The sequence below is a fragment of the Gracilinanus agilis genome, chromosome 4, assembly GCF_016433145.1.
Source record: "Gracilinanus agilis isolate LMUSP501 chromosome 4, AgileGrace, whole genome shotgun sequence".
Classification (NCBI taxonomy): domain Eukaryota; kingdom Metazoa; phylum Chordata; class Mammalia; order Didelphimorphia; family Didelphidae; genus Gracilinanus; species Gracilinanus agilis.
The window spans coordinates 81,251,336-81,269,525 of NC_058133.1; the positions used below are offsets into that span (position 1 = coordinate 81,251,336).

An 18,190-nucleotide genomic window follows, 5' to 3' on the forward strand; every position below is an offset into this window, starting at 1 on the left:
TGAGGGTTACCAACAGGCCACAAACTCACTGGTGAATTAGGGGCCATATCTATGCCAATCTGAAAGGATTTCTCCCCATAGAAAGAGTGGATTAGAACAATTTGTTCCAACAGTCATGAAGGCAACTGAAGCAGATACTATGGATTACTTAGAGCTTGAACAGACGTCAAAGATGCCAAAGTCATCCACTGTATCCCAGGCCATGACCAGCCATCTTGGTTTTTGCCTTTCATGGCTCCGGAGGCCAATGGCTTTCTACAACTCTGTCTCACCTAACTACAACTCACCAACAAGCAACAAAGGACAAAGAACAATATCCAGTTACCAAATCTTATTTTTCCTTCTCTACATTTCTCATATCTGTCCTCTCCATTCTCACATTCACTACCTTAGTTCATTACCTTGGCCTAGAATATTACAAGAATCACCTAATTGTTCTCTTTGTCTCAAATCTATTCCTCTACACTGCTGCCAAAGTGGCTTTCCTAAAGTTTAGGTTCCACTATGTCACGTCATTATTCAATAACAATAGTGCCTCCTCATTATGCCTAGGATCAAATATAAACTGATTTTTCTGATCTTCGAAACCCCTTCTCTACCTGGTCCTAACCTACCTTTCTTGCCTTATTACATATTATTCTCCTACTTACACACTAGACTTCTTAACTGATCTTCCTTTATCATCTCCCACCCCCATGTCTGGAATGTGCTCCTTCCTCACTTTCTGACTCCTAATATATTTGATATCCTTCATGACTCATCTCAAGTAGTCTTCTACACTAATCACTCCCTGACACCTCCAGCCCCTAGTGTCTTCCCTTCATAACTGCTTCATGGGGCAGCTAGGTAGCATAGTAGATAGAATACTAGGTCTGGAGTCAAATGGAGCTGGGTTCAAATCTTGAATATTTCCTAGCTGTGTGACTCTGAGCAAGTTATTTAACCCTAGTTGCCTAGCCCTTGCTGCTCTTCTGTCTTAGAATTGATACTAAGAAGGTAAAAGATTTCTCCTCTTTTACCAATTAAAATTAATTAATTAATTAGCATTTTAATTTACCTAATTAGTTTTTTTAAATTACCTTATACCTATTTTGTATGTAAAGATGTACATAACCATTTGTAGATATTATCTTCTCTGGCTAGACTATAAGCTCAGTAAAAGATAGTTGTTCTATTAGCATCCCTCTTTTACAAATTTAGAAATTGAGGCCCACAGAGGTTCAGTGACTTGCTCAGGGTTAAATAACTAATAAGGGTGAATCAGGCAAGATTCAAAGGGCAGCTATAGGGATCTCAGTGGACAGAACACCAGGCTTGAAGTCAGGAGGACTTAGATTTAAATCTGGCCTCACATACTTCTGTTGTAAGAGTTTTCTAACCCTTCTAAATTATTGGTATTGGTACAGTATACCAATAATTGTGTCCCATATAGAAAGGCTGTTGCTTTGATCATTGGGAGAGATGGCTTCCCAAGAAATCTAAAAATTTCTCTATTTATCTATTGCAATCAATCCTATTTCCTAATCAACTCAATTAACTCTTAATTAACAAATATCCTATTACACTTCCTAGTTGTATGACCCTGGGCGAGTCACTTAACCCTTTTGCTTAGCCCTTGCCCTTCTGTCTTAGAGTTGTCATTAAGACAGAAAAAAAAAAAAAAGGATTAAAAGAAAAATATTTAAACACCAAGTTTTCCTGACTACCTACTCTTCCATGTAAAGGAAAGCAGGAAATTTAAGACAATTACTCATCGGCATACTCCTTTTCCTTCTAAGTAATAAATAATTACAACATGTAGTATAACATTGGTTGGGTCACAAGGTTTTCTTGACCATTTTCCTTCTTGCTGAATGTTCATCTCTCTTTTCCTCACTCTAATAAACTCTCCTTTTTTTCCCCCTCTTGCTTCTATGGGGCCACTCTGGAAACCTATAGGTTCTAGAAAGCTGTTCTACTGATAGCCAGCCTATAATTATTGCCTATAAAACCACAGCCAAAGCTTTAGCAACAGCTTCTTATTTGTGATGACATCAATGAAAGGAAGAGCATTATCATACAGTTTTGACCAACAAATTACCTTTTCCCTTTCGGCTTTCTATTACTGTGGCTCATTTTCATTCTCCACCCAAGGGATATGCATATTTTCCTAACCTCATTTATCTACAACGAGGTATGAATGAACAGCTTCGGCCATATTGGCCATCTCCTAACCACTCTCTTCAAATAGCCATATCACATGGTCTTTCACTTCTCACATTACGTGCATTTAAAGGCTATGGGTTGCCAAAGTAAAACAGAACAAAAAAATTATGATTTTGGGGTGCTCCCAATCTAGATAATTCAGGAAAGCTTTTCCTTTGAATTAACCCAAACCACCTGACTCTCTGATATTATTTGTAATTGTCCTGATTTGTCATCTTTAGGTTCTATAATCTATGAGGAGTCAAAAAATTACAGAATGTGGGCCAAATCCCTACAAAAAAAAATGGTACATCCAGGCTGACCCTCATCTACTGGCTGTTTGCCAACCTCTTGTCTACATGAATGATTTAGTTTGCTGACTGCAGATGTACACCAACCATTGAGTTGTGGTTCTAATGACTAGGCAATTAGATTAAAAACAACCTAATGATTTCAACCAAACCAACTATTTTAATGTTTAAAAAGTTTTTTTACTGTTATTTTACTGAAAGTAATAATTTTTAATACTCCTCCTCCCCCCTTAAGAAAGTATGATGTATGATCTCATAAATATATTTATTTATATACTTTTGCTTATTGTATCTTCTAATAGAATAAAAGCTCCTTGTGGGCAGGGAATATTTCATTTTTTTTAAAACCCATATCTTTCATCTTAGAATCTATTCTGTGTATTGGTTCCAAAGCAGAAGAAGGGCCAGATCAGTGATGGGCAACCTTTTGAGCTTGGTGTGCCAAAATTAGCCAAAAAATCGAGCATAACTCAGGTGGTGTGTCACTTCGAGAAAAAAACAACATAATTTTGTGATATTTATAGTTTAAATAACAAAAATATAGAATTGTAATATAGAATTGTATTTAATAAACCAAAATAGGTAAATTAATATAGGTAGAATTATCATCTATAGTGCACAGAGCATCTACACTACTCTAAAGCAAAAGTTTCATCCTCGTCATGCGGCCCCATACTTCTCTGTATGCGGCTGTGTGTCATCGAAAACGGCACACGTGTCATAGGTTTGCCATCCCCGGGCTAAGGAGGTTAAGTGCCACAGATGGGAAGTGTTTGAGGCCAGATTTGAACCAATGACCTCCTGCCTCTAGGCCTGGCTCTCAACCCACTGAGCCACCTAGCTGCTGCCCCTGGAATATTTCATTTTTGTCTTGGATCTCTTAGCAAAGTACTTCATGGTAGATGCTTAAGTGTTTGTTGGATTCAACAGAATTAAACAATAAAATTAGTATCCTCACATAGAAAGCTTCATGCAAAAAATGAACTCAATTCCTACATACATACTAAGTCCTGAATGGGCCAGAGAAAGCAAGAACTTTTTTTTTAATCATCCTTGATGAAATTGTATTCTTTCAGTTTGTTATCCTTGGGTTATTTGGAAAGTAGAAGGTACTTAAAGCCAAACCATAGTCATAAATAATGTTAAAATGTGGCATTAACCAACTAAAATCTAACTGAAGGACTTCGATTTGTGTTTTCCTGTGCAACATAATCTTCCTTGGAATAACAGTTCATTAAACTGGATGATCCAGCCAACTGGAAATGGGGAACGGTTTGAATTTTGGAATACATACATGACTTGGCTGGGGAACAAGTATCACCATTAACTATTTTATATGAACATGTTTAAATGAAAAATTATAGTATATTTATCCCATCTGACAAAATACAAAATAAAGCCAAGATAGCATGTAGCAAATGCACTGAATATCTTCAGAATTCAGATTTTATCAAATGAATGTGACTAGCTAAAATTTATCCAGCACTTCACTTTGGATCATGCAGATATTCCAAAGATAGAGGTTTAATTTATTTTACTCGATTTCAGGAAAGTTTCATCCACCATGCTTCACTTTACTGGCTGTTCTCTGACCATGTTTTCCTTAACTAGAGACTGCTTTTCTCAGACCAGCATTTCACAAAAGCCCCAACTTCCATGGTTCATTTGATTCCCTTCCTTCCAGCCATCTTCTCCTCACCAGTCACCTTAGTGTATCCCCTTTCTTCCAACTTCCAACTTTTCCTCTGGGACCATAAAGCATGATCATTTCTACTCTACCACTGTTCTTGGGTAGGTCTTGTCAATTTATTGTCCTATGACCCCATTCACCATGCCTGAAAGTTTCCTGACCAAAATGTACCTCTCTCACTACCACTCTTCTTTGTGTGTTGTCTCCCCCATAGGAATATAGGCTCCTTGTCATCAGGAACTGCCTTTGTTTTGTATTTATATATCAATCTTAATATAGAGCCTGCCACTTAACAGATGATTAGTAAATATTTTTCATTCATTTATTTATTGATGAGGAAATTGAGGGCCAGCAAAGTTGTAATTTTCCTGACGGAACTCAAAGCTATCTGAAATGAATTCTCTCAACTCCCTTTCTCTGAATTCAAAGCTTTCCTCTCTTCAACCACTCTCTCTTTCCCATAGAGGAACAGATCAAGGGATCTTGGGAATTATACATTTAGAGCTGGAGAGGACTTTTGAAATCATGTAGTCCAACTCCTTCATTTTACAGATGAGGAAACTGAGGCTATGTGAGTTTAAGTGACTCTCTTACTCACCTAGACACATAGCTAGTAAGAATCTGAGGTCCTATTCAAACCCAGGTATTCCAAACTCCAAGTCCAAGTGCTTTATCTAAAACATCCTCCCTGGTGGCTCTATCATATCTCTACCTGGGCCCTTGGCTTTCCTTTGAGGCATAATTCCAGGCTGGGTAGCCTAATGACTAGAGTACTGCACTTAGAATCATGAATATAATTCTGCCTCTGACACCTACTTGTTGTGTAACCCTGAGCAAATCATTTAACCTCCAGCTGTCTCTAATCCATTTGCCTCTAGTTCTTCATCTATAAAATGGGGACAAAAGCACCTACATCACAGGGTTGTTTTGATGGTCAAATCTGATAACAAATGCAGAATATTTTATTATTCAATCAATTATTCAACAAGCACCCACTATGTGCCACACACCATGAGAAAAGTTAAATAATTTCTGCCTTCAAAAAGCTTACATTCTAGCCCAGGGAGATAACAAGTCTATATATAGGAAAGTGCAAGTTACTTTCAAAATAGATGTATGGTGATTTTGAAGAGAAGAAACTAAGAGCTAGAGATATCAGAAAATGCTTCATGTAGAAGGTGATTCTTGAACTGAGTCCTGAAGGAAACTAAGTACTATAATGGATGGTGAAGAATGAGCACATTTCAGGCAGAAGGAACAGTCATTGCAAAGGCATGGAGATGGGAGATGAAGCATCATGTAAGAGAATGAGCATGACGCTGTGGAAGGTGGTTTTCTGGCTCGGATGAAGGAGCCAAAGTGGATAGAGTGCTGGGCCTGGAGTCAGGAAGACTCGTCTTCAGGAGTTCAAATCTTGCCTCAGATACTTACTAACAGTGAAACCGTGGGCAAACCACGTAACTGTTTGCCTCAGTTTCCTCATCTGTAAAATGAGCTGGAGAAGGAAATGATAAACCACTTCAGTATCTTCAGCATGAAAACCCCAAATGGGGTCATGAAGAGTCGGATGTGGCTGAAATGACTAAACTACAACATCAGTCTCCAAGGTGAGTCATGCCTTCATCATGTCCTTCTTTAAGGACCAGTTCAGACTCTATTTCTTTTATTAAACCTTCACCCATGGCACCAGCTAGAATTTATCCATCACTCCTCAAATCTCTAGAACTCTCCTAGATATTTATATCCTAGTCATCTCTGTTCATCTCTTATTCTCTACTGCAAAACTGATAGATAAACCATAGAGAGGGTTCATTCTCCCTCTAGTTCCATCTTAGTGAAGGTTTAAAGCAATGTCCCCAGAGCCCCAGTGACTAATAGCAATGTTTGCAGCAGGAGCTAAGAGCATATTAAACTCACCAGTGAAAGGCAACTTCAGGGATCTATAAGGGTCCTGATCCTTAGAGTCTAGCAAAGAGCTACACCTAAAGTGAGCTTGATGAAGATTCCACAAAGGGGAATAAAAGGGCTTCCAGGAAGCAGGAATTGAATGTTACTCCTTGGCTACATGTGCTCTCAAAGTTTCAGCCTATTCTTCCTGGGGATCTTGTGAAGGCAAGGGGAGGGATACTCTTCCCCCATTTTGGAGGGCTATTTCGGTACAGCTCTTCTTGCAAACAAATACCCTTTTGAAAAAACTAATTTACTCTATCGAACTATTTTTTTTTTAAACCCTTGTACTTCGGTGTATTGTCTCATAGGTGGAAGAGTGGTAAGGGTGGGCAATGGGGGTCAAGTGACTTGCCCAGGGTCACACAGCTGGGAAGTGGCTGAGGCCAGGTTTGAACCTAGGACCTCCTGTCTCTAGGCCTGACTCTCACTCCACTGAGCTACCCAGCTGCCCCAAAACTAATTTACTCTAATGGATAAACAATGAGGGAGCATATCAGTGTTGGCTGATGATGGACATTATTAGAAAAACCAGTTCCTCAAGATTATCTACAGCACCATGACAGCAGTAGTAGTCAGCTGCTTCCTGATGGATCCCAGCTGCCAAACTGAGTGAAAACTGGGGAAATAGCCAGGGTGCAGGTTAGGGGTGCTACATTTGTACCAATAGCACCAAGAGCAGTACATTACACATACTGAATACTCAAGAAATGTTTATGGAATTGAATCACATCACTCATAGTTACAGTTAGTTAATGGTAAAGCTAGGATTAAAATCCCTCAAGGAACAGCTAGGTGACTCAATGGATGGAGAGCCAGGTCTAGGAAAGGGAGGTCCTGGGTTCAAATCTGGCCTTAGATACTTCCTAGCTGGGTAACCCTGAGGTTAACTCCTACTGTCTAGCCTTTACCACTCTTCTGCCTTGGAACTAATATGCACTATTGATTCTAAGACAGAAACTAAGGGTTTTAAAATAAAAACTACAATTCCTTAAATCTCAGTTGAGGGTTCTTGCCACTATTTTACATTAAAGCAAATTATTTAATCACCCATTATCTCAGTTTTCTCACCCATAAATATTAGGGTCAGATTAATTGTCTGACCTATGTCTATGTCTATGACCATGTCTATGGTCCCTTCCATAGGCAACTAAGAAATGCAGTGGATAGAGTGCCGGATAGAGAAAGACTCACATACTCAAGTTCAAATCTGGCCTCAGACACTCACTAACTATGTGATTGTAGTCAAGTCACTTAACCCTGTTGGTCTCACTTTCCTCATCTGTAAAATGAGCTGATAAAGAAAATGGCAAACCACTCTAGTATATTTGCCCAAAAAACCCCAAATGGGGTCACAAAGAGTTGGACACAGCTGGACAACAATAGCAACAAGAGCTATAAACCTATGAAAGGTGAGCTTAAGTTTCCAAAAACCTAAAGGGGAATCACATAGCCTAAGGGGGGTTAAGAACAGTATTTAAGCTGTAGAGGATACTGAGGCAGGTAGGTGGTGCCATGGATAGATCTCAGGACCTGGAGTCAGGAAGATCTGAATTCAAATTCATCCTCAGATGCTTAGCTATGTGACTTTGGGCAAGTCATTTAACCTGTCTGCCTCAGTTTCCCCAATCGTAAAATGGGGTAATAACAACAACTACCTCTCAGGGTTATTGTGAGAGTAAAATAAGATCATATTTGTAAAAAAAAACCAAACAACAACAACAACAAAAAACTTATAAGAGTGCCTGGTACATAGTAGGTACCATATATTATAAATGTTCATTCCCTTTCCTTCCCTTTCTCTATGTGACAAAAAAAGAGGAAGTTCAGTTCAGCAAAGAGTATGGGAAGGATGCAGCATGCCTCTGCTACAGAAGGGAAATTAAACTGTGATTTCTTTTTAATAATTTAGGGTTTTATTTGTGCCAATCAGTCCTATAAAAGCTTAATATGTTGATATGATTAGTTACAAAAATACTTTTTCCCAGTATTCTTCAAGCTTTCTACTCCCCTGGTATTACAGCTTCTTGGTGCTGCCATAAGAAACCTTTTTTCATTTCAGTAAAAGATTTCAAAGGGCTCAGCAACATGATGTTAATACACATCCTCCATTCATCTAACTAATCAGTCACCATTTAAATATTACCCACTAGATAATTAAAAAGGATTCTAGACAAGCTCAGAAAATGTTAAAATTATCCAAGACATAAATGCATAAACATTTCCAATTTTTATTAAAAAAAAAACCACATGGTTGTAATAGTCACAACTCTTGGCATTTTAGAGATGACTGATCAAAGCAAAAATTAAATGGCACAAACAAATTTGTGATGACATGAAAGGAGTATCTTTACACTCTAAAGCTTTTTTTAAAGCCCTTACCTTCCATCTTGGAGTCAATACTATGTATTGGCTCCAAGGCAGAAGAGTGGTGAGGGCTACGCAATGGGGGTCAAGTGACTTGCCCAGGATCACACAGCTGGGAAGTGTCTGAGGCTGGATTTGAACCTAGGACCTCCCATCTCTAGGCCTGGCTCTCAATCCACCGAGCTACCCAGCTGCCCCCTGCACTCTGAAACTTTATTGATCTTGTTGCCTAAAGACCTTATCTCTGTGCCTGTCTTAAAAAGCCCCTCTCAGGTCCCAATAAATTAGTCATCAAATAATCAATCAACAAATATTTATCAAATACTTGCACATAGTAGGTAGGCTCCAAAAAGCATATGATATGCTATCTACTCCAGAATCATAGGACTCTGGGTTTTTGTTTTATTTTTATCTGTTCCTCTATTTTTATTTGGAAGAAGGGGAGGTTGCAAGAGGCAATTAGGTGGTTCGGTGAATAGAGAGCCAGTCCTGGAGAGGAGAGGACCTGGGTTTAAATCTGGCCACAGACACTTCCTAGTTGTGTGACCCTGGGCAAGTCACTTAATTCTCATTGCCTAGTCTTTATTGTTCTTCTCCCTGAAACCAATGCTTAGTATTAATTCTGAAACATAAAGTATGGGTTAAAAAACTAAATGCCACCAATAACTTGATTAGGGAGGGATGCAAAAACCAAATGTCTAACCTGGTTAAAAAAAAAAACTGAACTTTAAGTTAAATGTGTCATCTTGTGTAAGTCATTAAACTTTTCTGGATGCCCATTTTCCCGACTGTAAAATCAGGATATCAGAACCTGTTCTGCCAATTTTACTTTGTATGAAAAGCACTTTATAAACTTTAAGAAATAGAAATTCAATTCTATTCATCAAGCATTTGCTTTATCATCCATTTATTAAATGTTTACTATATGCAAGTGTGGAAGTATTATTAAAGCCTCCTTTTCAGTTTCTCTAGAAATAGTAAGAAGTGTTTTGCTCTAAAGCCTTTTCCAGACAAGGAAAAGCTCCTTGGAAATGTAACTTGGGTAGGTCTGGAAAAAAGGAAAAAGAATCTTTTATTAGGTGAATGGCTTAAGGGTGACAACCAGATGTTTGATATCGCATTCTTCTAATCTAGATAAGAACACTGCATTTCCCCAGCAGCAGGTATTGACCAGGATATTGATCCATCTAAAAGCAACCCCTGGAGGGACTAGATGAGAATCTACCCCTTGAGAAATACCTTCTTCCATTCAAAAGGAAGCATTCTAAACTGCCTCTTATTCAGTTTGAATTATTGATATAGATCTACAGGAGGAACCCCACTGATTTCTCTAAGTGCTCCAAGAATAAGTGGATAAGAGATATGATTGCTCAGTTCTGGAATGTTAATCCAGGCTGTACTTTAAGATACATTTTTCCAGTTCAAGATTCTTAATATAAATGTTACCTGAAATCTTCTTGGTGTAGTGAGTCATTATGCTGCTCTGGATACTTTGTTCAAGCTAGAAATGGCTTGGGTATAAATGAATGGAAAATGAAATAAAACTGTTTCTGGTAGATTTGGGTCTAAGTCATGGAGTTCTATATTATAGTAACATTTTTTTTTTAACATAAGGCACTAAGCTGGGTCCCTGCGATATAAACACAAAAATGAATAAGTAACATTTATATATACCTTTCAGGTTTAAACAATGGAATTTAAGCAAAACAGAGATGTCCCCTTGGCTACTGCAAATTCGATACATCAGTTCTTTTATCGATTTCAAAAAATATCGCTAACATATTTATTGTGCTTCTAGATTGATAGATCACTTTACAGATATTATATCTGTAGCTTGATCCCCATAACCACCCTGTGAGGTATGTGCTATTATTGTCTCAATTTTATAGATGAAGAAACTGAGGCTGAAAGGTTAAATAAATGCCTTGTTTGGAGTCATGTAGCTAGTGAATGTCTGAGGTAGAATCCAAACTCTTCCTGACTCAAACTGCAGCGCACTCTATTCACCAAGCCAACCTTGTAATATGCAGCCTTGTCGTATGTGGAGATGTGATATGACCATTGTTCTCTACATAGTAAGTCTTGAACTTTTTGTATAAAGGATCATTTCTTATAAAGGAGCTACTCTTAATTATATAGTAAGTTCTATTATATTATTATTTGTTATATTCACTATTTGTCCATTTTATTTATATAATTTTATAGTTTGTGATCTAATAAATTGATATCAATAGGATGATTAAATATTAATATTTTATCAATGTGATGTTCTATTATAATATGTGACATATTATATAAACATAACATCAGCAAGAGAAAAGATCGTGGGAGTCTCCAATGGCACTTCTCCTTCGTCCCCTACCCTACATACACCACAATAATTGTGCCATTAAAACAGATAAATAAACAAGAATTCCAACCTGCTCACTAAATTAAAAAGCAAGATAATAACAAAGAGTAAGAAAATAAACCAGTTTTGCTATTGTTGAGTGCTCTATCCTTTGCAAAGCATTTTTACATATATACTAGTTGTAACACCACAAGTCCCGAGTCCTGCCCTTCCCGGACGTCACGCACTATTCTAGAAAATAGAATGTCTTTGGAATTCTACTCCAGTGGGAGAAAGAGAAAATTTCCTAGAAACCAGTCGTTAATTGCCCCAGTCAATTTTTATTCAATGTCCTCATTATAAAATGAGAGGAGTGGAGGCAGCTGAGTGGCTCAGTGGGTTGAAAGCCAGGTCTAGGGATAGGAGGTCCTGACTTCAAATCTAGCCTCAGACACTTCCTTGCTGTGTGACCCTGGGCAAGTCACTTAACCCCCATTGCCTAGCCCTTACCACTCTTCTGCCTTGGAAAATGATACATAGTAGTGATTCTAAGACAAAAGGTAAGTTTAAAATAAAATAAAACAAATGAGAGGAGTATGTCTGATTGACAAGTAAATTCATAATAATTCTAATAATAAACAGCTGCCATTTATACTTTGATATTTCAATGGATCTCTACTTTCATTAATATGGGTATTCCTTCCAACAATACAGACCCTACCTCTTCCTTAACATTTATATAGTGCCATGCAAAGTGCTATCTATCCATCTTCTCATTTGACCCTAGTAACAGCACTATGAGTAAGGTACTTTGGGTATGATTATGTCCATTTAACAAATGGGCAGCCAAGTGGCTCAGTGGATAGAGTTCCTGGACTGAAGTCAGGAAGACTCATCTTCCTGAGTTGAAATCTGGCCTCAGACATTGACTAGCTGTGTGATCCTGGGCAAGTCACACTTATTTGCCTGTTTCCTCATGAGTTAAAGAAGGAAATGGCAAACTACTCCAATAACTTTGCCAAGAAAAATCCAAATGGGGTCAGGAGGAATCAGACAGGACTAAAAAACAATTTTATAACAACAAACAAAAGAGGAAACTGGTGTTGGACAAGATGAATGGCTTGCCCCTTCTCACACAACTAATAGCTGAAAGAGGACTGAGCCCATGTCTGCCCAAGTCCAAACGGAGCATTCTATCCACAAAATATGAAGCATATCAATACAGTTTCTTTAAACTTATTCCACATTTTTTCAAGTATAATAGCTGGTATTTAATACTTTAAAGTTTGCAAAGTACTTTATGAATATTATTTTATTTTATCCTCACCACCACTCTTGGAAGAAGGTGTTATTATGTGCCCATTTTATAGATGAGGAAACTGAGGCAGATAGAGGTTAAATGACTTACCCAGATTCACACAATTTGCAAGTATCTACAACCCATATAACTCTTATCTTCCTGTTTCCAAGTCCATTGCTCTATCCACTGTAACAACTAGATGTTCCATCTTTATCCATAAGATCTCTAAACTCATAAAAACAATGTGAACCATTGGCAAATCATGTGTCTTGCCTCCAAGGAACAGGTGATGTGTGGGGATGTTGAGTGACTTATTGGAACAGAAAAAGTCACCCAGCAATCCAGACCTACCTCAACAAAAGATGAGTTGTCCCCTTGTACTTTCAAAAACAGAAACAGGAGAGGGAGGTGGGGAAAGACCCATGAGGTCATCCCCAGCCTCATGACAGTAAAGGATTGTTCCCTGTCGTTCTCTAGTAACATGGTAGCCTTTGGTTATGGCTGGAGGTCTTGCCAAACCACATGAAGCCAGTATAAAGGCTTCAATGAAGGCAGACTGGCCTCAAGGCAAAGGAATGTTACCCAGTGCCAGAGAAACCTGATTGAGCCTCATTTCATTTCTGCCTTTGATAATAAGCTGGAGAGCAGAGCCATGTCTTGGGATCTATGGTCATCTTCCATAAATGGAGCCCAAAATGAAGGCTAACCAGAGCCCAAAAGAGTGCTTCGGGAGGACTTCCTATTAAGTGCACAAAAGGAAGAAGGCAGAAAGGTTTATCTGGCTTGATCCAGGCAATCACTCCCTGTTGAAATGTCACAGTCTTAGTTCTTAATTAACAATTGCTTGTTGATACTAGACTTTGGCCTTGGGCACAAGAGTGTTTGGTGGCTAATGGTATTATAGGAAACCAAATATGGCAGGATGTGGGGTTCTCTTTGGCTTCAGAGGCTGGTGCACCAGGAGGGAGCAGAGAAACAAGAGTATCTTTTTTTGTAATGCACCAGATGGGTCATTGGGGTATAATGATGCCCTCTGTTATTCAGTTGCTATGGCACAGTAAGGTAACATTATGTGCTTCCTTCTCTCTCTTCATCCCCTTTCAGCTTTTCTTTCCATTCACAGGGCAACGGAACACCCAAGGAAGAAGTAAAAGGTGGAGATTTGTCATCAGTGACTCATTGATTTTTCATGAGACAAATGCTTTCTATTTCAGTCTGACTTTAGGGGAAACCCCTAAACATTCAGACACACTCGGGCAAATCAGCTGTGTTAGAAAATATAGGTAAAATGGGATGAAGTGATATGCCCCTAGATCCATAATAAATGGGGGGAGGGAGAAAAAGTATTTGTGAAGTACCTACTCTGTGCCAGGCATTGTGCAAGTGCTTTATAAACAAAATCTCATATGATCCTCATAACAACACTGGTGCTATTATTATCCCCCTTTTACAGTTGAGGAAACTGAGGCAAATAGAGAGTAAGTCACTTAGCCAGGGCAATAAAGCCAATAAGTATCCGAAGTTGGATTTGAACTTAGATCTTCCTGATTCCAGGTCTAGCATTCTACTGTATCACCTCTGATTTCTGGAGTTCGAAGAAGTCCCCACCCCTGGCGCATACACATTCACAAACACCCTAGAAAAAATACTGGATTTGGAGTCAGAGGATCTGAAATTCAAATCCCAGTTCCGTGGGTCTTTGGACTTGTCACACAACTTCCTGGGCTTTAGTTTTCTCACCTCTAAAATGAGAGATTCAACTAGATAATCTCCATGGTCCCTTCCAGCTATAAATTGCTTCATTTAAATATATGTCATTTCCTCCTCACTGAAATCCTTTATGGACATGAGCCAATGTTATTCTTCCATATTCTCTGTTAAAGGATGAGTGATCAAAAGAGCATTTGACTGGGGAAAGTATTAGGAGATCTAGACTCAGGGGGCTATGTCATTGACTGCTGTGTAACTTTGAGTAAGCGACTGTTCTTTAATAAGTGGAAATAAAAAGAATTGAAAAATGTCATAAAGATTAATGAGAGTTGCTGACAACTGGCTTGGAACACTCCTGTTGTCAGAAAGATGAAAGTACCAAGGAACCAAGAAGAAGGAGAATGATGTTAGTCAATACAGAATGTCAATTGGTAAACAGTCTGAACTAGTCCCAGAATCACAAGCCTTTATTTCCCTCTCTGTTTCATCTTCACCATGAAGGCTCATCTGACTCAGGAGCTCCATGGGGGCTGGATCTACCAGAAATTGATATACTATAATTCTTATTATGATTAATCAAGCCAGATTTACACAGGACTTTACAAAGCTCTTTGCTCAGAACAATCTCGTCAAGTAGTCAAGATGGTTATCATAAATATCATCTGGCTTATGAGGAAACCAAAGCTCTGAGTGGTTCAGCCAGTTGTCCAAAATCACAAAGGTAGGAAGCTTTACACATATGACTCAAACTCGGGTTTCCCATAGCAACGTGCTGTTTCAGAGAACTGAGGAGGAAGTAACTCCTCTTACAATCTGCGTCTCTGTGGCCAGCCTGAAATGTGTCGTTGGGCTGGGCAGAGGGCTTAGAGGAAGAGGGAAGGAAGTGTCAGGAGAAAAGAGGAAGAAGAAGAAAGAAAAAAGAGGTGGCACCTACCGTGATTTAGATGCCGAATGCAGTCATTCAGTAGAGCGCTGAACTGTTTTTGGGCTCCTGAATCTTGGAAGCAGAAGTAGTTGTGTCTGAGAAAGGGCTGCCACAAGTACACTGGGAATTCTTTTGGTAAAACAACGAAGGGCTGAGAATTCTCCTTTTCACTGGATGCTGAAGAATGTTTTGGGGGAAAAAACAGACATGAAATAAAAACTTAGGAAATTAGAAGTTATATTTCATTTAGAACATTAATGCTTCATTTTTTTGGGGGGGAAATGATAGAAATTTAAGATGCTGGGAAAACCAAAATTTGTTCAAAATTTTTTTTACGAAAGATGGAAAAATATCGGTCCCAAGTCTCAACAAGTCATCTAGCCCAAGGAAGAGATGGTACATGACCATCTCTTTAAACATGTATGGTAGAAGATTTAAAGAGGCCAATGTAGACTGGGTATAAAGAAAAAACTTTTCAACAATTAAAAAAGTAGAATGGATTGCCTTGGGAATAATTGCCTAGGGAAGTAATTAATGGGTTCCCCTCTACTAGTGGTCTTCAGCAAAGTCTCAGTGGTCACTTGTCAAGGAAATTGTAATTTGGGTCTGAAAGGGACAAGTTGACCACTAAGATTCCTTTGAGCTCTTGAGATACTAGGAGCCTACACATATGCATTTATAGACTCTAATGTCTAATTCTATTCAGTGCAGTTGGTTTTTTAACCCCTACCTTCTGTCTTAGCATCAATATTAAGTATCGGTTCCAAGACAGAAGAACAATAAGGGGTCGGCAACTGGAATTAAGTGACTTGCCCAGGGTCGTACAGCTAGGCAGTATCTGAGATGAATTTGAACCCAGGACTTTCCATCTCTAGGTTGAGCTCTCTACCCACTTATCCAGTTGCCCCTATTTAGTGCAATTTTAAAGGACTCAAACTTTCCTTAAAAGTCCCATTTCCAGAGCAAACTGATGATGATCCTACCTACTATTCTGTCTTCCTTATTATGATTTCCCCCTTCCCATTATGTTTAGATTTTGTTAATACATTTAAATGATTCCTCTCTTTCTTTGAAGATTATATACTACAATAGAATACTGGGTGGCCTTCTGGTAATGACCCTTCAATAGCTACCTTGGAGTATTTTGCATTATAATCATTTGTGTATCATATTCCACTGTTTGACTGTAAGCTCCATTAGGGCAAAAATATAGTCTTACCTAAATTTTGTGTCTCCCTGAAACACTAATGCAACATCCTACACATTATTCAGCACTAACCATAAGCAAAGGAGAAGCAAAAAAGGGCAAATGCTGTCCCAGCCTTCAAGGCGCCTGTATTCTATCCCATAAAGTATTATTAGCTCCATTGTTAATATATGGGGAAACAGGTCCATTTTTTAAAATGAGGAAATAGAGGATCAAAGAGCTGAGTCACGACTAAGGTCATATATATTCCCAATTAAGTTGAACAGGTTTTTATTAAAGGCCTTCTGTATTCCAGGTACTATGCTAGGTACTAGGGATACAAAGACAAAAAGCAAAACAGCCCCTGCCCTCAAGGAACATATGTATAGCAGGTATATCTATGAATAAATAAATATAAAACATTCAAAATAGTAGAGGAGAGAGAGCACTAACACCAAAGGGAGAGTGGTCAGGAACTGCCTCATGTAAGAGATGACGCTCAATTAGACCTTGAAAGGAAATAAGGATTCCAAGAGAAAAAGATGAGGAAGGAAAGCATTCTAGGCATGGGAAGGAATTTGGAGAATATGCAAAGGCAGAAAGGGAATATGAATATTCCCTTTTCTTTAAAAATTCTTACCTTCTGTCTTAGAATCAATACAAGTATCAGTTCCAAGGCAGAAGAGTGGGATAAGGGCTGGGCAACTGGAGGTAAGTGACTTGAGGGTCCACAGCTAGGAAGTGTCTGAGGCCGGACTTGAACCCAGGACCTTCCATTTACAAGTCTTGCACTAGGACTATTGCTTTTTGGCTTAATGATATCACAATCTATTTACAGAACTCTAAAGAGGTATCTGAAGAAGTTGATGGAAGCATTCCAGGTATGGGACACAACCTATATGAGCCATGTACAGAAGACAGCAAGGACGCCAGTTTAGCTGGAATGTAGAGTGCTTAATGAAGAATAATTTGAAATCAGTCTGGCAAGATAAATTGGAATTTGACTATGAGGGAATTAAATGCCAAACAGAAGGAATTTGTAGTTAATTATGGAGTCAATATTTCCTGAAGCTTCTTGTATAGGAAAGAGATAGGAATTTAACATGGTCAAATCTGTGCTTTAGAAATATCAATATAGGAGCAGTCAGGTGGCTCAGTATAGAGAGAGTCAGACCAAGAGTTGGGATGACCTGGGTTCAAATTTGACCCCAGACACTTCCTAGCTGGGTGACCCTAGTCAAATAACTTAGCTCTAATTGCCTAGCCCTTACCACTCTTCTGACTTGGAACCTATATTTAGTATTAACCTAAGACAAAAAGTAGGGATTAAAAAGAAGAAGAACTGATGGGATCTGAATGAAGATCAAAGCATTTTTTCTTTTTTTTCTTCCTGATTTTTTTGAATATGTGTCTTCTACAATATGACTAATGGAAAAAATGTTTTGCATTATTACACATTTGTAACCTATATCAAATTGCTTACTGTCATGGGGGGTGGGGAATTGAGGAAGAGAGGGAGATAATTTGGAGCATGAAATTGTGAAAAATAGTTTTTATATATAATTGACAAAAAATAAAATATGATTTAAAAAGTCAATAAAATATTTGTTTTTCTAGGGGAAAAATGAGAGGTTATAAAGATCAAGTGAAGGTTATGGTCATGTAAGCAGCCAAAAGGAGAAGGATGCCAAAGATGTTAAGGAGATAGAATCACCAAGACTTGGTAATTCAGAAAACTGGGAGAAATTTTTTATGGCATCTTTCTCTAATTTAATGATAAAGGTCTCATTTCTCAGATATATAGAGAACTGATTTAAATTTATAAGAGTCATTCCCCAATTGATAAATGATCAAAGGACATGAAAAGGCAGTTTTCAGAGGAAGAAATCAAAGCTATCTATAGTCATATGAAAAAACTATCTAAAGTTACAGATGATTAGAGAAATGCAAATTAAAACAACTCTGAGGTACCACTCCATATTTACCAGATTAAAAAACAAGTGTTGGAGGGGATATGGGAAAATTAGGACACTAATATACTGTTGGGTGAGTTGTGAACTAATCTAACCTTTCTGAAGTAGAATATGGAGCTATGCCTAAAGGGCTATAAAATTGTGCATACCCTTTGACCCAGCAATGCCATTATATCCCAAAGAGATTTTAAAAAATAGGAAGGAAGGAAGGAAGGAAGGAAGGAAGGAAGGAAGGAAGGAAGGAAGGAAGGAAGGAAGGAAGGAAGGA

The 18,190-nt window shown here is 38.3% G+C and overlaps 1 protein-coding gene across 1 annotated transcript in view; it reads right to left on the minus strand.

Annotated features, from left to right (window-relative positions):
* The window catches only part of NIBAN1 (niban apoptosis regulator 1), a 199,994-nt gene that overhangs the window by 91,234 nt on the left and 90,570 nt on the right, over positions 1-18,190 (minus strand). Inside the window, exon 5 of the mRNA XM_044672000.1 lies at positions 14,773-14,940. Within this exon, the coding sequence (XP_044527935.1) occupies positions 14,773-14,940 (168 nt within the window). The remainder of the gene's footprint in view (positions 1-14,772; positions 14,941-18,190) is intronic.